At 43.4% G+C, this 25,818-nt stretch overlaps 1 protein-coding gene across 2 annotated transcripts in view; it reads left to right on the forward strand.

Moving 5' to 3' along the window:
* The first annotated feature begins 319 nt into the window (after positions 1 to 319).
* Positions 320 to 25,818, forward strand: part of fbn1 (fibrillin 1) — a 98,174-nt gene continuing 72,675 nt past the window's right edge. Inside the window, exons 1-9 of one of the 2 annotated variants that reach the window (XM_076994003.1) lie at positions 320 to 627; positions 940 to 1,156; positions 1,814 to 1,896; positions 2,635 to 2,733; positions 4,851 to 4,946; positions 7,178 to 7,273; positions 12,486 to 12,683; positions 16,564 to 16,689; positions 17,907 to 18,032. In XM_076994003.1, coding sequence (XP_076850118.1) covers positions 993 to 1,156; positions 1,814 to 1,896; positions 2,635 to 2,733; positions 4,851 to 4,946; positions 7,178 to 7,273; positions 12,486 to 12,683; positions 16,564 to 16,689; positions 17,907 to 18,032 — 988 coding nt within the window. In that variant the 5' untranslated portion in view covers positions 320 to 627; positions 940 to 992. The remainder of the gene's footprint in view (positions 628 to 939; positions 1,157 to 1,813; positions 1,897 to 2,634; positions 2,734 to 4,850; positions 4,947 to 7,177; positions 7,274 to 12,485; positions 12,684 to 16,563; positions 16,690 to 17,906; positions 18,033 to 25,818) is intronic. The other variant, XM_076994004.1, reaches the window with a different exon arrangement.

The following is a 25,818-nucleotide window of genomic DNA, read 5'->3' on the forward strand; positions in this document are numbered from 1 at the left end:
CCTGGTTCTCAAAACATGAGCATGGTGCTTCTCGTGGCCCGGGCCGTCATCAATTTGTACCAATTATCCTTGTAATCAATCCACCAAAATATTCCGAATTGTGCTTAAAAAACCCATGTACATTCTTGATTCTTTTTATCTTTTTAATTGCGCTTAACTGTGATTGCAAAAGCAACAGTATGGGCTATATGAGAAACTGGAGATATTTGAATGCTTCATTGCATTGGGGTGTATTGCTGTTTTTTGTTGTTCTTTCACCGCTCTTAATTTGCGCAGGAATTTGTGTATCGCGAGAGCACAAGGGAGCGCACAAGTTTTTTGGCTCTTAGAGAAGGGCTGGGAATGGAAGAGTCCAGCACATAGTTCGAGCTAGTCTGCAGAAACGCAGCAGCGCGTCTCATCCTACTGAATACCCTAACGCCTTCAAGAACTCCACCGTGCGCCAGACCTGACCACTTTGGTGCTTGGTGTTGCTGGTGAACAATGATCAGAACCAAATAGAGCTCCGTCGATAGGAGCATAGCTGTGGCGCGCGGGATCCTGCGCTTATTTTCTCACTCCTGTCTGTTGCTGCAGCAGCACCTCAGCTCATTCTTTAGGTGAGATCCACGTCCTGGAGCAGGGAAGGTACAGTACACTTTCAAACATTTTCTAGTTGATTAACGGTGCAGAACCTCGCATTTCTTTGTCTTAGAACTTTATTTTATTAATTTATTTACTCAAACCGAGGTATATGTTATATTATTGCACTTTGCAAACAACTATCTTCCTTGCTGAAAATACGCATGAACTCCTGTTCGTGTTTTATTAATGCTGCTACTATTCTTATGAGAATTCAGCAGTGCTGAACTTGCACTCGACCAGCTGAGGTCGCTTTCTGTTTTGAACACAGGCAAGATGACCTGCATTTAGTCCAGGGGCTGTGTAATCTCTGTTCAGGTTTTAAAGAGAGTGTAACTGAAGTAGCGTCTCAAGAGGACAAGCCGAGCAGAATGTGGTCGCGGCGGCTGCTGGAGTTTGTTGTGGGACTCGCAACACTAGTGGCGCTGAATGTCGTATCTGGAGAAAGCGCAGTGGAAAACGTCAATACAGACAAACCTGACCAACGAGTCAGCAGGTCCAAGCGCCGGGGTGGGGGACAAGACGTGCTCAAAGGGTAATGTTCTGAACAAGGACCTATGCTCTCCTGCGAATGGTTTACACATACTGATATACGTACATGAATTTGCATATTATAACACACATACATATAATTTTTTGCATAAAACAAAAGTTCCATGAATCAGATATTGTTTTAGTGACTCAAAATATGAATTTCATAGTTTTATGTGACAGTTAAACTTCTTGATTGTTGTATTGTGATATGTAATCTTATTCAGCAGCCTTTTACTGTTGCATCCAGAAGTCTTTAGGACATATGCATGCAATAAGACAAAACAAAAAAATCAGGAGATTATTTAGGCCTATTTCCTTTCACACACACATGCCCTCACACAGTATAAGTATGGAGACAGGATGGGTAGGAGGGATGCCTCTTACAACTGCTGGCCGACTTTGGTATGATCCTCTGGTATGAGGAGCAAAGCAGGGGTCCAAGAACTGAACTGCCTCATTTGGCTTAGCGTGCAGTGAGTCATTTACCCAGACTGTGCTCTGTGATTAATAGTGACACATTGGAAGAGCAGCCTAGCAGTTATCATGCTCCCCTCCCTCTCAGGCATAAATATTTGAAAGTGACCCTGAAAGGCTAATTTCCTGAATGAAACGTGGTTATTATTCCCTCCCTGTGTGTGTGGATTCCCTCCCATTCAAGCCCCAATGTGTGTGGATCACGTCACCAAACCTACTGCTGCCCTGGCTGGAAAACTCTTACCGGTGGAAATCAGTGCATCGTCCGTAAGTGTCAAACTGCTATTATGACCATAGATGTCTCTAGTGTGCTGTGTGCTTTTTGTCAATGACAGCTTAACAGTCAACCTCAATATTTGTAGTTTGCAGCACATGAGATCATGGTATATAACTACAGCACACGTGGGGGTCTTGACACCTGCTTGCTTTCATATTCCTCCACTGCCACTGAGTCCATCATCTGTTATATTGTATTTTCCTCCAGTACTGAATAGAGAGCTGATTCAGTGGGGTTTCTCATGAATGCTGTTGTAGGCTTGGTCTTATATTTTGGCTTGGCTGACCTCCCACTCCTAGGAAGGGTGATGACAATGTTTAGCAGCTGAAATCAAGGAAGCAGAGGTCATTCTCTGCACTGAGGCCAATTGACCTGAGAGCGGATCTGCGTGTGCCAGCTCACCAGGTTCCAAGAGTTGTTGTCCCTTCCTCTGCTGCTCAAGCCGTTGACAATCAACTCTTTGTTTAGCTTATCAAGAACTCTTCCACTCTTGTCCCTCTCTCCCTCTCCATCTCTATCTCTCTCTCTGTCTCTCTCTCCATCTCTCTGTCCCTATTTCTCTCTTTGTCTATCTCTCCCTCTTTTTCTCTTTCCTCTCTCTCCCCCTCTCTCTGTCTTCTCCCCTCTCACCCTCTCCTCCGTCACTCTTTCTTTCTCCCTCCGTCTCTCTCTCTCCCTCTCTTTCTCTCTCTCTCTGTCTTGCCCCCTCATCACTTTGTGCTCTCCAGCCATCTGTCGCAGCTCATGTGGAGATGGATTTTGCTCCAGACCAAACATGTGCACCTGCCCCAATGGACAGATTTCTCCATCCTGTGGCTCCAAAACAGGTAACAAGACCCCCTAGCACCACCCCTGTCTGCAGGCCTCCTGTGTGTGTGTGTGTGTGTGTGTGTGTTTGTGCACGTGTGTGTGTGTGTATGTGGCTGTGGGTGACTGTCAGTGTGTGTAGTAGATGTTGGACTGCGGAGTGAGGCAAAGTATTTATTCCTCCTTAATTTAATTAAAATTGGTATTTTATTTATTTTTTATTTATTCTCTGTTGGTATCTGATGTTTGTTCCTTATGCATGACATTGCCGTCTGTCTATTGTCTCATCTGCTCTGTTTTTGTATTTTGGGGCTAGTTCAAAACCACACCGTAACTGCAATCTATTCTGCTGTCATAGTCCAGCAGACTCAAAACACTGCAGTGGCTGTAACACACCTGATTCAGCTCCTGGAAGGCACAATAGCTAGTAGAGGTGTGCCAAAAAATCGATTCATATATCCAAAATCGATTCTCATTTACTACGATTCAGAATCAATTTTAAATGTCCCAAATGTCGATTCTAAGTCGTGGTGAAGTCTCGCGTTATGTAATTACAAAATTACGCGAGTCTTCACGCAGCAGGTTCTGACACACTCATGCGCGTAAAAGGTTCAAAACAGTTGGAGGAAAAAGATATTCAACCTGTCCGGTCTTCATTTAAGGCAAAAATATGGGTTCATTTTGGTTTTTACCGATTGCCAGGGAAGACCGAACTCGACACAGTGTAGCTCACGTGCAAGGCTTGTGTATCGCGGTGAGCACGGGAGTGTTAATGTAGATAAGGGTGAGAAATAAGTATAGAGAAGGGTGGACCCAAGTGCCGGTTTGCAAGATCAAGAAGTTTGACACTCGTCAAATGTATTAGTGAGAGGGAAACGCACACAGCGACCCAGAACGAACAAACAAAACAACGCGGAAGACTCAACGCGCAAGATAATAAAAACCAAAACCGTGAGGGCACGGAGTAAATAGAAACAAAAAACAACGCGGAAAATACAACGCGTGAAAAATAACACTCAACCGCAGTGAAACGGGAGGAAGAAACAAAACAACAACAGTAACTAAAAAACAGCGCAGATAAATGCAACGCGAAAACAAAACCAAAGACGCCAGCAGAAGTAACTGCAAAAAACGCAGCAGCAAAATAAAACCCTTCCCAAAAATAAAGGCAAAACGGATAGGAAGAAATACAGGATTGGGAAAACTTGAGATGGGTCAGGAAGCGACGCAGGAGATAGATACTCGAATAAGTAAAGAGAAAGCATAACAGAGAGAGGTGGTGAGACACTTTCAAAGGAGAAGCATTCACAGAGAAAGCAGAGACTGGCTGAGAACCAGGGTTGCCAGGTCCTACAAAAATATCCCACACAAAATCTGTGTAAAACCCGCCCTTCAGAAGCCTAAACTAGCCTAAACTAGTGTAATCTGTCGACCGGGGGGGGGGGGGGGGGTGGCAAGTGTGTAAAATGGAGACAAATTAAGTATTATACTATTGCAATCGATTCTTAGTGTTGACTTAACTTCCGCAGTAGCCCAACTCAAAAGTAGCCCAAAAAACCGCACCCCGCAACCCTAGAATTTTTACTCGCGGCAGGATTTTCAAACAAGCCCAATTTGGCGTGAAAACCGCGAACCTGGCAACTCTGCTGAGAACGTACGGTTACGCTGGTTTAGTCTGGGACTGACTCTGGTGCCCCTAGCAACGGCTGGGGGAACTGCATCCAAGCCTGACAGCTCGCAAAATGAAGCTCAAGAATTTTGGTAACACAACAAAAAGCATTTTATTTTACCAAAGCACTTTATTTTTGTTAATTAAATGTGAAAGACTCTTAATTTTCTGTGTTTGTCATTCTGTCTTGCAAAACAGACTGTAGTAGATCATGCAGATTTTATAGACTGAAGCAGACATTTCTATAAATCAAATCATTTTTTTAATAGAAAAAAATTGTTTTGAATCGAAAATCGATTTTGAATCGAACCGTGGCCCCCAAAATCGGAATCGAATAGAATCGTGAGATAGTAAACAATTCCCACCCCTAATAGCTAGGTGATGTGTAGGTAGGGAAAACAGGTGGAGCTGGAGGTGTGTTTGGGATCACTGTGAGGGTGCAATGTGTACATGTGTGTTGTCTCGCAGCCCAACACTGTAATATCCGCTGCATGAATGGGGGGACCTGTGCCGAGGATCACTGCATGTGTCAGAAAGGATACACCGGAACACACTGTGGCCAACGTAAGCAACTGAACCCCTACAATATTAAAAGGGCATTTCTATTACAGTTAATAGCACATTTAGCCTTGTTCTATCAAAGTTAAAATGCATCTCTATTACAGTGCATCTCAATTACACATAGGGGATTTCTATTACAAGAAAATAACACATTTCTATTACAGTCAATACAGCAATTATTACACTTAATAACAGCTGTTATGTAGATTTAGATAGATAAAAGCATGGTGTGACATTCTTGTCTATCCTGTACTACATAAAGCATGGTAAAAGTCTTATAGTAGAACATAGGCTCCGGTTGCTGGACATTTTCTTTTCTGAGAGCTCTTTAGAGCTCTTTAAAATGGTGAAACTAGGATGTCAACCTTGAACTGCCTCTACTGAGTCAGAATCATGACTGTAACAGTGCAGCCTGGATTTACAGACCGATGGTTTATGGTCTGCAGTTGACACTGTAGGTCTATGTGAACGTTTCAGTTGAGATTGTTGGTCTGCATGGATGTTTCAGTCAAGGCTAGTGGTCTACATGAATGTTTCCGTATGAGAGAATTTGTATGCATGGATATTTCAGTTGAGACTGTTTGTCTATGTGGATGATTTGGTCAAGACTAGGTCTATGTGGATGATTCAATCAAGCCTGTAGGTCTATGTGGATGATTCAGTCAAGACTGTAGGTCTAAATGCATATCTCAGTCAAGATTGCTGATCTATGTAGATGTGGATATTTAAGTTGGGACTGTATGTCTACATGGATATTTAAGTTGAGATTGTAGGTCTACATGGATATTTAAGCTGAGGTTGTAGGTTTACATGGACGGACTCCTTCTACTGCTCAGTTGACTGCTGCTATAGCTTCCTCATAATCTGACATCTCCTCTTCTTCTCCCACTATGTCCACCACCTTTTCCCAAACCATCTTCATTACTGTTACTGGAAGTTATTAATAACTCATATGATCTTGTCCAGCAGTCCTGTTTAGTGGAGGAACATTGGCTAGCAGGTGTAGCTAGTTTAGTTCTTTTGTGCAGTTGGTATGTCCATATCTGTGCATAGGGAAGGAATATTGTGTGACATGATTCACATAAATTGGTTATGGAGTTTGTTACATGAGTCATGTTTGAGGAGTCATGTGTTTGAGGAGTCATGTGTGAGTAATTTCCAGTTTGTAAACAGAGTAAACTCTAGTACAATGTTTAGAATATTGTGCAATTGACAGTTGTGAAAGACCCCTAAGTTTCACTTATTGAGAATCATGTCCCATGTAAACTATTCAATAACTGTGAGCGATTGAGAACATTACCCACTGTGATGAGATAAGGCAGGATGCAAGCTGTAACACAGTGTGCGCTGCGGAGTGAGGAGATGGACACAAAGGCAGAGGAGAGCGAGATTTAATAAGGGGAATTCCATAATTGTGGTTGAAAGAGCAGGCAGGGGTCATAACGGGAGAGCCATCCGCATACGACAGGTAAATAGGCATACTGAACAGAGAACAAACAAGGCAGGGAAACAAAGAATAGGCAGGAACACACGCTAGAATAATAATACTTACGATGCCCACAAAACAACAGAAATCGCTCTGGGCGCAAAGCAAACTGAACAAAATAACCGACAACGACTAGGGAAACGCAGGGACTATAAATACACAGAAATAACAAGACACAGGTGGAGACACTGACGACACAGGCGTGGCAGATGGAGGGAAACCATGGAAACAGATAAGCAGGAACAACACAGACACGAGGAGCAGAGAACCGGAGTGACAGCTAGAAGAGGGGGGCATAGCCCTACGTGACACAGGCACAAGTCAATATATAAGCAAAAGACATTTATTGAAAATGAAAGTAAAGACAAAAACACTATGCACTCTTTATGTTACACTTAAAGCAAGAAACAAAGGGATATTTATACACAAACTAATTGGGGGATATAATGAGACACAGGTAAAGCTAAGAAGGAAGCTAACAAGGGGGAAGTGGCAACATGTGGAAACAGGGATGCAAACAGAAACACATGGTGACATGTGAACAGAACAAAAACATAAATAGAACACCACGTGGAAAGTCCCATTATGTGGAGAGGGAGGTGAGGGGGGTACACCCACAGGGCATGTACTTCATTATGATCACGGAATGCATTACTTCCATCTGATCAGTGGTTTTGTCAGTGCTTTATTACTGTCAGTAGTGTACTAAAGTGCATTATTGTATAATAATACATGATTCTGTGTGTAGCAATGTGTGAGTCTGGCTGCCTGAACGGAGGACGGTGTGTGGCTCCGAACCGCTGTGTGTGTACGTACGGCTTCACTGGAGCTCAGTGTGAACGAGGTAAGTCAACTCTGTTTCCCTCACCCTGACCTCGCACTAGTTCTCCACTGCTGAGGAAATTGTTGCCATAATGATATGCTCCTGAGGTCATCTGACCACGGTCAGGGAAGGTGTACACTCAGTAGTTCTATGCTGAATGTACTAATGTATGCATATATGTTCTATGTGAGTTGTTCTTCTCTGTGATTTGTGTGATACGTGAAATTTCCATTTGTTTGTGGTATATTTTATGAACATACAAAGCCTAAGTGTCTCACTGAGTGTGTTTATACAGTTGTGTGTTTGTGTGATACTTGTAGGAGGGGTGGAGAAGCTATCCTGTGGTGTCACTCTAGTCTTCACTGCATTAGAGTGTAATTGTAACCCAGGTTTTGAAAATGGCTTTCTTTATGCACTCTAACCATCAATCCAGCTGGAATTATAATAAATATTTCTAGATCAGCTAAAGTTTTACTACTGAATGAGTGCAATGTGACTTATGTTACATTCACTAAGGAGGGCAGAAAATGTTGTTTCTGACATTATACTCTTGTAGATTGTTAACTAGAAGTATACACGACAAATCTTTTGGTTATATAAATGGCTATGCAAATATGCAAATGCATGTATGCTAGACAGGATGTGTGTGTATATGTGCGTGCATGTCTGCATGTTTTGTATTACATTACATTCATGTCAGCCACTCTTCTCATTGCCATCTCAAAAATCTCTTGTTTGTTTACTACTGAGAGTAGTGTTGATGTGGTTCTGTATATGCACCGAGTTCTTTTGGAGACTTTACAGTCTAAAGAGCATATATTCTGGAGAATGCAGGTTTTGGGCAGCACAGGTCTGGGAGCTGTTTGATCTGGATATAAATATCATTGCCATGGCACTGTAGCTCTTCTTTTTCCTGGTAAAAACACAATAATAATGATCTACTAACATAACCACAGATTGGTGAATATTTGTGTCTGTGTTTGTGTGAGACAGAGCTAACAAGAGGGAGTTAGAAATAGAGAAATGCCAAAGTCATTCATTAATATAGTGTTTTTCCAGCTTGTTTTTCCAAAGCTGCTTTTTGAGCTGCTTCATGTGTTTGGACCCATCCTTCCACCCAGACTATATTTGACACAGATGTGCCGGAATGTCCTATCTGGAATAGAGTGTGTGAACAAGGGAAGCAGTGCCGTTCAGTGTGTTGCCTTGTGCTTTCCATTACGATACATATTTACTCAGAAAAGGTCCAAACAGACATGCTTTTCAAGTCACTGTCACATGTGAGTGACTGTGTCTGTTCCCAGGAAGCCTGGCTGGTGCATTCCAATTTGGGTAATCAGAGTTTATCTCATCTTCATTAAGCTGTATTGTGGCATGTGGTATGTTGACGTTTTCTGGTGCTCAGACCAGGACTGGAGTTCAGAGGTCTTGTTCATGTCCCTAAAATTGTTTATATCATAGCAGAATTCTGAGAGTTTGTAAAACTGAACTAAAACTTCTGGTCTTGCTGATTTTGCACTTTCTGTTATAGCTGTTAAATGAGGACTAGGACAGTGAGATATGGTTCTGAACCAGCATAAAGAGTTTGTGTCCTACTGGGGAGTCTTACTGGTACTCTGTATGTGGTGTATGTGCACGCCCAGTTACAGCAAGCTGGTGTGCCAAAGTCGATCATGTTCGATCAGACAGCAGAATTCCCGAATTCCTCTGGTGAAGAACTATGGAGGTCATCATGTTATTTACAAACACATTTGTGAATTAAATCTCTGCATGAACACAGTCTCAGGTTAATGAGAGATGGAGGGAGATAGATGCAGATGGAGATAGGCAGAGAAAGATTCAAATATAGATAGAGATAGAAGGAGATATGGAAAGAGATAAAGGGGGATGAAAATAGAGATTGAGAGAGGAATGTAACCAGGTGGAGAAAGATATAGAGATGTATGGAAATGTGGAAACATCAAGCAATGGAGATTGAGAGGGAAAGAGGGAGACAGAGAGGGAGTCTGACATTGTTGGAGATGGAGAGAGGTTGTGCAGGTGTGCAGCTGGCTCATTTACTGGAGAAAGATTGTGCTGTAATCAGATTTCCCCAATCTGCTCTTAAATTGGATTTTTGAGGAATCTGAGGCTCTGCAAATTTTTTGCTGAATGGCTAACACATGGACTTTCCGTCAGCAGACTGCTCCTTCAAGCTGCTCCATATGATGGACTCATGGCTATCTAGCTATCTGGGTGGAGGCTCTGAAGAATGAGGCAAATCTGGGCGGAGGCCCTGAGGAGTGAGGCAAAGTCCCACAGTTGGTGAACAAAATGGCTTCTCTACGGAGCTGGGACTGACCGGTTCAATCGGACAGCAGACTGGAGAGTCTCTAGGCTCTCAGAGTGAAAGCTTCAGTTTAGAAATCACTCTCTGGCTGGCTTTTTGGCAGTATTGTTCATTGATAAATATTTCATTAGCTCTCAATAAACACAGCTTGCTGGCATTGGTGGAGCAGAAGTGTTGCTTATGTCATTAGGCTCCCATATAACTGGGACAACAGGGCAGTGGGTCAGAGAGAGAGAGAGAGAGAGAGAGAGAGAGAGAGAGAGAGAGAGAGAGAGAGAGAGAGAGAGAGAGAGAGAGAGAGAGAGAGAGAGAGAGAGAGAGAGAGAGAGAGAGAGAGAGAGAGAGAGAGAGAGAGAGAGAGAGAGAGAGAGAGAGAGAGAGAGAGAGAGAGAGAGAGAGGTAAGAAAGATGGAGGGAATAAAAGTTGTAGTGCTGTATAGATGTTTTGGTATAAACACACTGGAAGAAATAGGGAGTTGAATGTTTTAAATGGTCTTTCACTCTCCCTCCCTATATCTCCCTCCCTATTTCTCCATCCATTTCTCTCTCTCCTTTTGCCCTTCACTCTCAACCTCTCTCTTTCCTACTTCCTGCCTCTTTCTACCTCTCTCTCTCCCTTTTTCTTTCAATTTCTCTCCTTCTACCTCTCTCTGTCTATCCTTCTCCCCCCCTTTAGCTTTTTTGTCTCCAGGAAGGGAAGGGAGCTGAATCACAGAGCATTGTTTCACACAAATACCACATCTCTTCTACTCAGACATTCTCTCAGACCTGCAGGCATGTACATACTCAAAAGATACATACATGATTTGACCACCAATAAGAATTTAGCCTGTATTGAAGCATCCTACATGTTTAGTTGAGAAATTGTGTATGTATGTATGTGTGTGTATGTTTGTATGTATGCGTGTAAGTGTTTGTGTAGATTCTATTACTCCCAGATGTCAAGCCACTGGGAGTGTCCCACAGCTGGGTTCAGAGACATATGACATCACACGCACCCTCAAAAGTGTACCCTCCCTGTGCAGTTCTCCTTCTTTACTATCAACACACATGCATGCATACATGCACACACACACACACACACACACACACACACACACACACACACACACACACACACACACACACACACAATGTTCTCGGTAAACAAAGTGGACGATTTTGAAACTTGTTACGCACTAGATCTGCCATACACACTCTGCATTATAAGTACTTTGCATACCCCCCCCCCCCCCCCCCCCCCCCCCACACACACACACACACACACACACAAGAAAGAGGACAGACACATTTAGTGTGTATTTACTTGAGCCTGTGTGGGTTGTTTTTTTATAGGGATATACTGAAGGATGTTCTTTAAAGGTAAATGTTTTGACTGTGAATGTGTGTCCTTGTGCGCTGCTGTAGTCTTTGTGTGTGACAGCACTAACTGTTCATGGTGGCAAAACTCAAATTCACAAGGTTGTGCATGAGACAGTGGAAAGTCAGACACTTCTGAATCGTTTGTTCATGAGAGCTCAGAATTCAAGTGGGTTTTCTCCCTGTGATGTCTTCAGTACTGAACAGACAGTTCACCTATCAGATGTCCATTTATGTGATGATGTCTGTTGTGTTTTCCCTGTTCGGAGCTGGTTCCCTCTGACTGCCATGGCCACTCCAAAGAATGTTCAGGTTAAGCTCCAGTTCCCACAACCAGAGCTCCTTCAAATCGGCTGGATTGGCTCCAGTATACTGGAAAGGGAAAGTGCTTCCTATTCTGCGAAGACCTTCCCCAGACTGCTGCAGGCAGCGGGATGGACACCCTGTTCTCCTACTCTGTATGTGGAAATCTGGGAATAATTTGGGCCTCTGGTCTGGAGCCAGCCCTGATAGAGAGACATTAAACAACAAGTGTAGATAGGCATCTCCTGCATGTACTGTACCTCATTCCAATGGCATCGAGAGAGAGAGAGTGAGACAGAGAGAGAGAGAATGAGAGAGAGAGAGAGAGAGAGAGAGAGAGAGAGAGAGAGAGAGAGAGAGAGAAAGAGAACGAGAAAATGAGTGCCCCTATTTTTACTTGTCTGAAATCTGTTCAGCCAGACTCAACACATTAAGCTCAAACAGAGTTCTGGAATTCCCAGACAGTGTTACATGGCTGGCAGAGAGGACAAGAGTTCTAGAATTCAACATCGTATCTGAGCCGAGGGCAGCTGAGCTGCATTTTGTCAAATTGAGTTCTGTGTGGCTAAGTTCAAAAGCGGGTAGAGATCAGAGTGTACATGTCTCTTGGTTCATACCAATGGTTGACTGGTTCTCATGTTTGACTGGTTCATATTGACATGCTTGTGTCCTGTGCTGTTCTGAGTGCCTCTGTCTACTGCTGAGCACTGAACAAGGAATACAAACAATAGGATGAGACACAAGTGATTTGACCAAACAATCATAGTATTAAACCAGAACAATCCCATCATTACCTACATCAGAGGAATTTCCATGGGCTACTGAAACCTTCAGCGATGGACAGGATGACAAGATTCTTTACCAGACTGGGAACACAGTGTTCCTTTCGTTTTTTATGAGAACGAATGTTTGATGTAATAATGAACGTGAGCATGAGTGTGTATTTGCCTTCATCTTGAAGCTCTTACTAGAAAGTGTGTATGCAGGGACTTCTGTGATTTCTCTTTTCAAGGCAAAATGTGAAATTATGTGGTGTTAGCTGAAGCAAAGTGTAATTTGTCATAGTATTTTCTTTTGAGTTGGCTGGTTCTTTAGACACATATCCTATCCTACACACACACACACACACAGCATCCAGCCAGTGTAATTAACAAAATCCACTCACCGTGATATCTGTATGAGATGCCTTGCCTACCTGTAATCTGGTGAATGTTTGTTTGTGTGCGTGCGTGTGTGTTTCAGATTACCGGACAGGTCCATGTTTTGCATCAGTAAGTAATCAGATGTGTCAGGGTCAGCTGACGGGTATCGTGTGCACCAAGACCATGTGCTGTGCTACAGTAGGCAGGGCCTGGGGACATCCCTGTGAGCAATGCCCTGCCCCACCACACCCCTGCCGCCGAGGCTTCATCCCCAACCACCGCACTGGAGCCTGCCAGGGTAAACATCCACACACACACACAACCACACACAAATGTTTTACAGCTTGAGATCCTTCTCAAGAAGTTAGAATGTTATTAGAATAATATATTAGAAACGAAATTTAAGTATTAAAAACAAGAACTTAAACAGAAATCTAGAAATTCCGAGAAATTCTTCCCTCATAACGCAGATTATTCAGTTGCTCTAATCAGAGAACGATTGCATCATGGCTCATTCCCGCCCACTGCACACAAGGTGATTATTTACCCCCAGCTGCTAGTGTCACCACAGTGTTTCAGCTCAATGAAATCTATTTTTCCCAATTTACGTTAGATGAGACTAGGTGTGTATTATATATATATATATATATATATATATATATATATATATATATATATATACAGTTGTGATCAAATTTATTCAACCCCCAATGCTGCGAAGGGTTTTATGGAATTCAGTGTACATTTGTAATTGTGTTCATAATGAAATCTTACAAGGACTTGTTAAAGAACTAAATGCAACTAAGATAGCATCAATTTTTTTTGTCATAAAGTATTAAATGGCCTTTTTGTGATTTCTTCATTGACACAATTATTCAACCCCTTTACGACTACCACTCCTAAGAACAGAGGTTCATTCCAGTGTTTTCCATCAGGTATTGAAAACATCTGTGGATGTCAACGAGCAGCAATCAAGCATGATAAGCACAAATTAGGCAGATTTAAAAGGACTGTGATACTCAGCTCCTTCTAGACATCTACTGGTGTGTTTCCAAGCATGGTGAAGGCAAGAGAATGGTCCCAGAAGACAAGAGAAGAGTTATTGCTCTTCACAAGAATGGCAATGGATATAAAAAGATTGCGAAGTTGTTAAATATTCCAAGAGACACTATCGGAAGTATCATTCGCAAGTTCAAGTTAAAGGGCACAGTGGAAACGTTACCTGGTCGTGGCAGAAAGAAGATCCTGACCGCGACTGCTGTGCGCTACCTGAAGCGTAATGTGGAGAAAAATCCCCGCGTGACTGCTAAGGAACTGAAAAAAGACCTGTCAGATGTGGGCACTGAATTTTCAGCTCAGACAATAAGGCGCGCACTGCATAACGAAGACCTCCATGCCAGAACGCCCAGACGCCACCCCCCTTGCTGACTCCAAAGAACAAGAAAAGTCGACTGCAGTATGCCAAAGTCATGTGGACAAGCCACAAAGGTTTTGGGACAAGTGTACTGTGGTCAGATGAAACTAAATTAGAACTGTTTGGGACAATGGACCAGCGCTATGTTTGGAGAAGGGAAGAACCAGGCTTATGAACAAAAGAACACCTTGCCTACTGTGAAGCATGGCGGGGGGTCAATTATGCTTTGGGGCTGTTTTGCTTCTAATGGTACAGGAAAGCTTCAACGTGTGCAGGGTACCATGAATTCCCTTCAGTACCAGGAGATCTTGGAGGAAAATGTGATGGAGTCAGTCACAAACCTGCGGCTTGGGAGACGTTGGACCTTCCAACAGGACAATGATCCGAAGCACACATCCAAGTCCACTAGAGCATGGTTGAACATGAAAGGCTGGAACATTCTAGAGTGGCCATCGCAATCACCAGACTTAAATCCAATTGAGAACCTCTGGTGGGACCTAAAGAAGGCAGTTGCAGTGCGCAAGCCTAAGAATGTGACTGAACTGGAGGCTTTTGCCCATGAAGAATGGGCTAAGATACCCATAGGTCGCTGCAAGACACTTGTGTCAAGCTATGCTTCACGCTTGAAAGCTGTCATAACTGGAAAAGGATGTTGTACTAAGTACTAAAAAATAATGTCACTAGGGGGTTGAATAAAACTGATAATGATGTGAGCACAGTAAAGACATTTGTGGTTATTCCATCATAAATATTATGTTATGTTTGTCTAATTTATAAGTGCCTCTTTGATATAATTGTAAATAAGATGACTGAAATGATCAAAATCAATGTCAAACTGGCCAAAACACTTTATTTCAGTGGGGGTTGCATAAATTTGATCACAACTGTATATATATATATACTTGGGAAATTGTTGTGCATGCGTTGCATCATGGGACTGTCTTAGCAGCTGAGGAACCATTTGATTCTGCTTTTAAATTTGGCCAGATTAAGATACCTCATTATGCAGCATATTCGAGGTATCTAAGATGTAGGACATCAAACCTGTTGGAAGCGTGCACACTATGATGATAAACACTGTCTATATGTAGGCAGCTGTTTTGGGGGACAGTCAGGTTATGTTAGGGGCAGTCATGGCCTGGCAGTTAGGGAACTGGTCTTGTGACCGGAGGGTCGTGTGTTCGATTCCCAGACCTAAGGCCATGACTGAGGTGCCCTTGAGCAAGGCACCTAACCCCAACTGCTCCCCGGGCGCCGGGCTAGGGCTGCCCACCGCTCTGGGCATGTGTGATCCACAGCCCCCTAGTAATCACTAGTGTGTGTGTGTGTGTTTTGACTGCACAGATGGGTTAAAAGCAGAGGACAAATTTCGATTGGGGTGTAAAAATCACAATTGACAAAATATGACACATTTACATTTACATGTGTTCAGGTCTCCTGAAGATCACTCAGATGCTGTCAGTGTGCTCTAGAGCAGGGGTTCTCAACTGGTTTCAGCCCATGACCCACATTTCCTTATGGTCATTAAGTCACAACCCACTCTAATACAATACAAACCAAACAATTTCTTTTAAAAAATAACCTTCAAAAACACAACATACATATATGCATGCAACATGTCTTTTTTTCCAAGACAAAGGATGAGTGCAAAATCAAAAGAGCATTAATTATTGTTTTTTTTTTTTTTTGTTATTTTTACAAGCTGTCAGTGACTTTCCCAGAACGTGCCTACGACCCATTTTTGGGTCGTGATCCTCCAGTTGAGAATCACTGCTCTAGAGAACATTTCCCCAAATTTGCACTGAGATCACTCTGGTGGTGTGAGTGTGTTCTAGCTAACTCTACAATGAAATCACTCAGGTACCATCAGTGTGATCTAGAGAACAGAGAACACTACTTTAGAAGATAGAAACTAAACCCTCCACTCTTCTAGAGTGCTTTTTCTCCAAATTTCACAGTTTCACTCTGTCAGTCCCATCACACCTATACCAGGTATTCAGTACTCTTGAATGATTGGCTCAGGTGTGATTTAATGAGGAACATGGAGGGTGGAGCATGGGTGGAGAGCAGGGGAGGCGTAAAGAACCAGGCTGTAGCCCCTTTCTCAGGTTTTTCCTCAGTGGCTTATGGAGGGTGCTGCTCTCTTTCCCTGATACCCTTTCACCAGCTGGGGAAATTCCTCTAATGTCTGGTTGTCTGAACCAGACTGAGGAGAGTCAACAGACTCCCCTTCTCCTCTCTCCCCTCTCGTTCTCTTCTCTCCCATTTTTCCATCTTTCCATCTCTCTCTCTCTCTTTATCTGTTTCCCTCTCTGTCCTCCCTTCTCTCTGTCTTGCTACCTTACTCTCTCTTTCTTTCCCTCACCTCTCCCTCTGTTTTCCATTCTTGTTCTCTTGAAGTACTCTCCTCATCTCATCCTTCTTCCATGTGTTTTTTTTCTTTGCTCAGGCTCTGTCTCTGTTTCTCTGGTAATCTCTGTGTCTTTGCACTCCCCACCACTCTTTATTTTCACCCTGTGTGCAAATGTGTGTGCTCGTGTATGTGTGTGTGTGTTTGAGTAAGACGAAGTAATGCATTCCTCCACCCATAGTTATTTGGCTGGCATACATTTATGTACACCCATGTATACATGGTGTACAGTATATATATATATATATATATATATATATATATATATATATATATATATATATATATATATAGTATTCATTTAAAGTATATCTTTCCATGTGTGTGTGTGTGTGTGTGTGTGTGTGTGTGTAGATGTGGACGAATGCCAGGCCATTCCTGGTCTGTGTCAAGGGGGAAACTGCATCAACACAGTGGGCTCATTTGAGTGTAAATGCCCTGCTGGACATCGATTCAATGAGATCAACCAGAAGTGTGAAGGTAAGACGTTCAAGGCTGCAGAAAAGTCTCCTGTTCCCTAGTGTATTCATACCCCTGATATTCCTGATGCTCCTAATAAACATCATAGTCCTGCTTCTCCTAATGATCCTCATAGCTATGATACTCGTCATAAAACCTCATAGTCCTGATAGTCATCATTAAAACCTCATAGTCCTGATACTCATCATAAACTTCATAGTTCTGATACTCCTCATAATCTTCATAGTCCCGATACTCCTCATAAAACATCATAGTCCTGATATTCCTCATAGTTCTTACCACCTCTACCCATGATTCCCTGACACCCCTGATACTGACACCTGATATTGTGTAGATTCCTGATACTCCTGATACGGTGTAGACTCATAGTACACATGCACTACTCCTAGTGTGGTCTGTAGTAATAGTAATAGTAAGATGTGCTTGTTGTTAACAGTGTAAAATTCAAAGAAAATACCTCAAATGTTAGAAAACACAAACACACCCAGTATGACTCAGTGAGAAGTTTATGGGTCTGTCTGGCCTCTCATGGTGTGGAGAAATAGTCCATAATATAATTCCTAAATTATATTGTTAATTAAATTATAATATAATTCCTCTATCTTTCACTACAACAGCAGCAAAGCAGTCACCCTCAGAGTGAGACTGTAGAAAAGATTAACAAACTAGACGAACACACACACACACACGCGTGCGCATGCGCACACACTTATCCACTGTGAGTAGCTGACAGTGTTTTGGTGATGGTCAGAGTTACTTGCCTCAGCACAGAGATAATAACATGATTCTCAGAAAGCCTGTTGCCATGAGAGAATGCCTCCCAGTTTTGGTAGGGTTATTTTAAATGATCAGCATCTGTAGAGGAACCACCGTGGTTGGACCTGTCTTTCCTTCTGGCAGTGGAGCAGCATGACCGGGATATTATGCCACAATAAATTTCACATGGATAGACTTTAAGTCCAGGCCAGGCCACAGAGTAAACATATCCCAGAATGCAGCGTTCAAATCCTGGAACCCAGAATTTGGATCTGGAGCCCTGAATGGGCAGTCTGGGACTCCTGGTTTCTGTATGTGTTTCTGTGTGTGTGTGTGTGTGTGTGTGTGTGTGTGTGAGAGATGTGAGTACAAACATTCAGAGCACCTTGTGAATGGAATTAACATGTTCTATGTATCTCGCTGATCTCTCCATGTTTGTCTCACTGCCCTCTGATGGCCAGACATTGACGAATGTGCCAGCGTTCCTGGCATGTGCAGTGGTGGAGAATGCTCCAACACCATCGGGAGCTACTTCTGCAGGTGTCCCGTGGGGTTTGACACCGCGCTGGATGGGTCCCGCTGCATTGGTAAGCACTGCAGTACACTTTTATGTTCCAGCTGAAATGCAGAAACTGCTCAGTAACCACCAATGTTTCCTATCACACATGGCCTGACCCACAAAGGTTCTGCCAAAAACACTTTGTGTTCAAAACAGAATTCAGAACCTACACATTAACAGAATCCTGAACCTGCTCAGTAATAGAACCCAGTACTTGCAGTAACAGAGCCACAGGCTGGAGCCACAGTCTGGAATAAATGTGTTACCAGGCTGAGCAGTGTGTGATGTGAATGATTCAACAAGTGAAAGGATGGTGGAGTTAGGTTGTTAGCACAAAGCAGAGTGTGTGTGTGTATTTATGTGTGTATATATGAATGAGTTGTCGAAATGCACTACAGATGCAGCAGACAGAAGGAGGCAGTCTCAGTCTCTCTATTATGTGTCATTGCCAGACAGGCAAAGGAAAGACCTGGCTACATGTATACTAGCAATCTCAAAGTGAAGCCATCATCTCTCTGCCTTAGTAATCTCACACACACACACACACACACACACACACACACACACACACACACACACACACACACACACACACACACACACACACACACACACAGAGGTTAGAATAGTGCTGTAACATTTCCAGAATCCTGTGCAGCAGAATTTAGGTCAGTAGTCGGGCGTTGGTGATTTCACAACAATGAGTTCTTTTCTCTGCATGAGCTGAGTAGAGAAGTAGAGAAGAGAAAGTGATAAAGGAATGAGGATATAGAAGAAGTAAGACAGAGTGATGCTGACAGAGAGAGACACTCAAAGAGAAACAGAGAAAGACTGAAAAAGAGAGACACTGAAAAAGAGACAGAGACAAAAAGAGACCAAGAGACACTGAGAGGGAGAGATACACTGAAAGAGAAACAGTGATAGAGAGAGACATTGAGAGGGAGAAGAACACTGAAAGGAAGACACAGAGAGACACAAGTTTCTAAGTTTTTCACAAAGTTTTTCATTTCCTTACTGTTGCAATGGTTGGTTCACGTTGCAATGCTTTGGCAATACTTTAAATAAATATGGTCATGCCATAAAAGCTTATTGAACAGACAGCATGAAGAGTTCACATTCCTCTCTTCTCCTCCCAGAAAGTGAAGTGCCCATATTTATTAAGCTCCTCCTCACAGAAAATGCAGTGTCCATATTTATTAAGCTCCTCCTCCCAGAAAGTGAAGTGCCCATATTTATTAAGCTCCTCCTCACAGAAAGTGCAGTGTCCATATTTATTAAGCTCCTCTTACAAGTGCAGATCTAGGATGTGTTTGGCTCTACGTTTGTCAACATGGTTGGAATAAATGTGACAAAATTATTGAACGGAAAGTAAAATAGTTTAGGAATTTTGAAAACTGATCCTACAACAGCACATAACTGTTGGGAGGGAGCAAGCGCCAGTGTAATCTGAATATGGAAAAAGATTTTTCAGCTCACGTTTTTGCCTGTGAGACTGTGGGGAGGAGACATGGAGACATGGACAGAATGTCAACAGATTCTGGTTTGATCTCTGTTTTATTCTCCTCTGTGGTGTACTCTACACTGCACAGATGTGTTTTTATCTATCTGTGTGCCTCTATTTGTTTTTTTTATCTATCTATGTGTCTCATATTTATTGGCTTAACTGTTTCCAGAATGATACCCAAAGCATTAGAACTGTATTTCAAAATTATGTGATTGATGCAACATTACAGCAATATCATGGACTACAACAACAATAATAATAATAGTGAATAATAATCAGGAATAATAGTAATGCCAGTTAACAAACCATTAAGACTTTAACCAGATACATAATACATAAAGTTTTAGAGGTTAGGTTGATTTGAATGCTCTAAATTGTCCTGTATGAATATGAATTGTGTATATTGTGTATGTAGATTAGGGATGGGCAACTTCCATGATAAAGAGGGCCAAAATTTTTTAACACTATTATTGGAGGGCCACATGACCACGCACTTCAAATAATTGGATATGAAAGACACTACAAATTATTCTCAATAAGAACACATTTTAAATGAATTCAGATCTGTATGTTTATTGCACCAACATACATCTATTTTCTACATATAAATGCATTAACATGTCCTTAATAAGCAACAAATACAAAACATTTGCTTAATAAAAAAGTGCATATCAAAAGAACCGAGGAGGCGGACACAAACGCTGAGAAGAGAGAGATTTAATAAGGGGAATTCCATAGGCGAAGTCGTTTGTACAGGCATGGGTCAAAACGGGAGAGCCGTCCAAGTGGTCAACAGGACAGGCAGGAGTCGTAACAGGAGAGCCATTCACAACGGAGAAACACAACGGAGATGGAAACTATCAGAACAGCGATGACAGAGATAATCCTCAAAACCGAACAAACCACAAATAACCGACAACGGGCGAAACACAGAGATACAAGTACACAGGACTAAACTAGACACAGCTGAACACAATGACGACACGTGCGTGGCAGACAGAGGGAAACCAGGGCAACAGACACGCAGGGCAGTATAACCGGGCAAGGAACAACACCGACACGGGAGAGGGGGGCGTAGCCCTATGTGACAAGAACAAAAAAGCTCTATCTGTTTTTTTTTCTTTTAATTATTAAATTATTATTGATCTATTTGCGGGCCGTCAGTTGCCCATCCCTGATGTAGATTGTGTGTAGGTCTCCAGTGATGGTCAAGTCAAGTAAAATTTATTTATATAGCTCTTTTTACAACATATGTTGTCACAAAGCAGCTTTACAATTGTATGGGTCCAGATCCCTAATGAGCAAGCCAGAGGCACTATGATGGTGGGGATTAGGAAGAAACCTCAGGAGGACCAAGACTCAAAAGGGAACCCATCCTCCATTGGGCGGCCCGCTAGCAGAAGTCCGTATTTGTAGTCCAAATGTAGTTCTATAGTTATAGTTATAGTTTTAGTTATAGTTCCAAGGCCAATTAGTCACAATCCCTTCAGTGCAGATGGTGAGCCTCCGGTAGGAGTTGGCCCTGTTCTGGTCTTGACCTCCTCTCCCAGAGTTTCTCTTAGAGAGCACATTGTGCATAAAGTGGCACACTCATCTCACATTCATTGTGTGTGAGACTTGATTTTTAAATCTGTTAAGCATCCTTGGATTTGAGATAAATGTGACTAATAATTTAATAAGGTACCCGGTATATACAGGAATACTGGAGAAGAATCTGGTCAATAGACGAATCTCAGTTATAAGAGGAACAATGCAACTTCTGTCCTGGTCATGGAACTATGAACCAGCTTTTCACCCTTGTGAGGGTCCTATAGGGTGCATGGGAGTTCACTCAACCAGTCCACATGTGTTTTGTGACCTCGGGGATTCTTCTGGGGTGTGCTCCGGGAGTACAGGGTACTGGGCCTGCTGCTATGGGCTATCAAGTCCCTGTACAAATGGGCTTGAGCTTGGTTCGGCAGTAAGTCAGACTGGTTCCTAGTAGGAGTTGGACTCCGTCAATGTTGTCCTACAAGGGTAGTGTGCCCTCTCTGGGTTGGAAGAGAGTCCGTGCCTCACGAGGAGGAGTTCAAGTATCTCGGGTTCTTGTTCATGAGTGAGGGAAGGATAGAACGAGAGATTGACAGGCGGATCGGTGCAGTGGCCGCAGTGTTGCGGACGCTATACCAGACCGTTACGGTGAAGAGAACTGAGCTAAAATTCAAAACTCTCGATTTGCAGGTCAATCTACTTTCTGATTCTTACCTATGGTCATGAGCTCTGGGCAGAATGAGATCGTGAATACAAGCAGCTGAAATTAATTTTCTCCACAGGGTGTCCAGGCTCTCCCTTATAGATAAGGTACTGAGTATGGTCATCCGGGAGAGACTCGGAATAGAGTTGATGCTCCTCTATGTAGAGGTGAGCCAGTTGAGGTGGTTAGGCAATCTGGTCTGGATGCCACCTGGTTGCCTCCCTGGTGAGGCACTCCAGGCATGTCCAACTGGGAGGAGACCCTGGGGAAGACCCAGGACATGCTGGATTGTGTCCTGGGAACCCCTCAGTATCCCCCCAGATGACATAGAGTGGGGCTGGAGCCAAACCCAGCATCATCTGGCAAGGGCAGGGTACACCATGGGCAAGTTGCCAGTCCACCACATGACCAACACACACTCACAAATACGGGCAATTTGGAGTGACCAACCAATCTAACACGCATGTCTTTGGACTGTGGGAGGAAACCAGAATACCTGGAGAAAACCCACACAGGCACAGGAAGAACATGCAAACTCCACACAGTGGAGACCAGACCAAGAATCAAACCCAGAACGCCTTGCTGTGAAAGATTTATGAAGTTAAGTATAGAATAAGATTTTAAATATCTCACAGTAAAGACGAAAGTTTTTTATATTCTTTTTTCTTTTGGCAGCAAGGCCTTAGGCTGTGGTCACTGAGTCTGTACTTGATTAAGTTTTGTCGCTGCTTTGTGTCTCCGATACAATCTGCCATTTTTTTCAAAAGAGTTACGAATAGTTGTTCAAATAATCATTTCATAATTGATTCATTTTTAGATTTGGATATAAAGCGGTTTTGGTGTGTGTGTGAATATCTGATACATGGTTAGTATGGTCCAGAATCTATTGTCAGTGGTATAAGCTGATATTACTCTGTCAGTCATATAAGTTGGCATAATTCTGTCAGGCGTATAAGATGCTATAATTCTTCCCATTGTGAGCTTTTTCCTTTAGTGCATTCACTACCTTGCTAAAATTCAGAAGCAGAGGTAATTGTACTGTATCGTGTGCTTTAAGGCGCTGCTGCCTAGAGTGAAATAGTGTCTGTGCTCCTGGCATCTGGGCTTCTTTTAGAAAATCATGATGTTTGTCTTTTTGAGGTTTACTGACAGTGCCCGGTACTGGCACAGGGCAAGAATTTAACTTCCCTGGAACACAATGTAAATCCATATGATTTACATTGGCGGCGCCCAGTATGGCAGCGGCTACTTCAGCTCCCATTAACAATGTGCATTATGTTAAATGTATTGTCTTTCGCGACACATTCGACTACTAGATTAGTCTATAGTTGTAGTACTTTGCTCAGGCTTCAAGTCTCATCCAGCAACCTGCTGTGCAGTTTACAGACTACACATGTCGAGACACTCTGCGAATTCGGGATTCTATGTCAGAAAGAACCAGAAGCCTACACAGCAGCGGCCTCGCTTGACAACAATAGCCGCTGTAGGAAGCGACGCAAGCGATGCAAGTGTCCCCAGAAACGCGGAACTCGGGCGGGCGCTAGCACGAGGCTAAAAGCTAGTCCACACAGACCAGAGCTTCCATCCATCCTGCTGGCCAATGTCCAATCACTGGAGAACAAAATGGACTATTTGAGGCTTGCCACACAACGCAAGGTTAGAGGCTGCTGTTTTTATGACATGACATGGCTAAACTTTGCCGTAGCAGATAGCACCGTTAGTATAGAGGGGCTAACAACATTCCGTGCAGACAGGAGCTACGCTTTCAGCGGCAAATTACGGGGAGGTGGTGTTTCCATTTACATCAATAACAACTGGTGCACGAACGCTAAAGCTGTGTCAAGCCATTGTTCTGAAGATGTTGAGTTTCTGATGGTAAAATGCAGACCGTTTTACCTGCCGAAAGAGTTCACAGCCATCTACATAATGGGAGTGTGCATTCATTCCAGTGCTAACACAAAGGAAGCACACTCCACTCTGTATCAGTCCATCAGCACGATACAGAATGCCAATCCAGACTGTGTTTACATTATAGCAGGAGATTTTAACCAGACAGAGGTCAGTTTTTCCGCACTACCACCAACATGTGAACTTTGCAACCAGAGGAGAAAACACACTAGACCAGGTCTACACAAACATAAAAAAAGCATTCAAAGCAGCCCCCCACCCCCACATTGGAAACTCAGACCATCTCTCTGTTATGCTAATTCCGGCATACAGGCCACTGCTGACCAGATCTAAGCCAGCTGTGAAGCAGATAAGGACCTGGCCAGAGGGAGCAGTCTCAGCACTTCAGGACTGCTTTGAATGCACGGACTGGAACATGTTCAAAGAGGCTGCCACTGTCAATCATCACACCAATCTGGAAGAGTATGCAGAGTCAGTGATGGGATATATGTCCAAGTGTGTGGAAGATGTGACTGCTACCAAGAACATCACCACAAGAGCAAATCAGAAACCCTGGCTCACTAGAGAGGTGCGTACCCTTCTACGTGCATGTAATGCCGCGTTTAAGTCTGGTGACAAGGATGCTCTCAAATCTGCTAGAGCTAACTTGAACCGAGGTGTAAGAGCAGCAAAGCGGGCTTATGGACAGAAAATTCAAAACCATTTCACTGACTCCAAAGACTCCAGGCGCTTGTGGCAAGGCATCCAGTCCATCACGGACTACAAGACATGCCTCCCACTCAGCAATGACAGCACAGACTTCCTCAACACACTCAACACCCACTTCAGTAGATTTGAGGAAAACAACATCACCCCAACTAAGGCTATCCTCAGTCTGAACGATGAAGTCCTCTGTCTCGACCCAGCTGATGTCCAGAAGGCTCTGCGCAAGGTCAACCCTCGGAAAGCAGCAGATCCTGATAACATTCCAGGGTATGTACTTAAGGAATGTGCTGAACAACTGGCAAATGTCCTGGCAGACATCTACAACACCTCTCGGAGCCAAGCCATTGTGCCTAAGTGCCTCAAAGCCACAGCCATAGTACCACTGCCAAAGAAGTCACCAGCAGTATCACTGAATGACTACCGACCCATCACACTGACTCCCATCATAATGAAGTGTTTTGAGAGACTGGTCAAAGAACACATCACATCTCTACTGCCTCCAACATTTGACCCACTTCAATTTGCATACCGCCCCAACCGCTCCACTGATGATGCAATAACAGCACTCCACCTGAGTCTGACTCATCTGGAAAACAAGAACAGTTATGTGCGGATGCTTTTCATTGACTTCAGCTCTGCCTTTAACACAGTCATCCCCCAGCACCTTGTAGAAAAACTTGGCCCATTAGGCATTGACACTTCACTATGCAACTGGCTTTTGGACTTCCTCACAGGCAGACCGCAGACAGTGTGAGTTGGAGAAAACACCTCCCAAACCACCATCATGAACATGGGTGTTCCCCAAGGATGCGTGTTGGGCCCTCTGTTGTTCACTCTGTTGACCCACGACTGCTGTGCCAAATACAACTCAAACCACATCATCAGGTTTGCAGATTATACTACAGTAGTGGGCCTCATCAGTAACGACGATGACTGCCTACAGAGAGGAGGTGAACCAACTTGTTGCCTGGTGTGACAGCAACAACCTGTCACTGAATGTCAACAAGACAAAAGAAATGACTGTTGACTTCAGGAGGAAAGTTTCTGGGGGTGCACATTGCAGATGACCTGACATGGAACACACACATCACCTCCCTGGTTAAGAAAGCACAGCAACGCCTTCACTTCCTACGAAGGATGAGAAGAGCTAACCTCCCCCTCACATCCTCACAACATTCTACAGAGGAACAATAGAGAGTATCTTGACCAGCAGTCTCACGGTCTGGCACAGCAGCTGCACCATTGCAGAACAGAAATCACTCCAGAGAGTGGTGAGGACAGCAGAGCGCATCATCAGGACCTCATTCCCACCTGTAAAAGATCTGTACCCATCACGGTGCCTCAACAGAGCCACCAAGATGGTCAGAGATCCCACCCACCCAGCTCACAGACTGTTCAGACTGCTGCTCTCTGGAAAATGTTACCACAGTATGCGGTGCAGGACTTTGAGGCTGAGCAAAAGTT

Source organism: Brachyhypopomus gauderio, chromosome 2 (assembly GCF_052324685.1).
Source record: "Brachyhypopomus gauderio isolate BG-103 chromosome 2, BGAUD_0.2, whole genome shotgun sequence".
Lineage (NCBI taxonomy): Eukaryota > Metazoa > Chordata > Actinopteri > Gymnotiformes > Hypopomidae > Brachyhypopomus > Brachyhypopomus gauderio.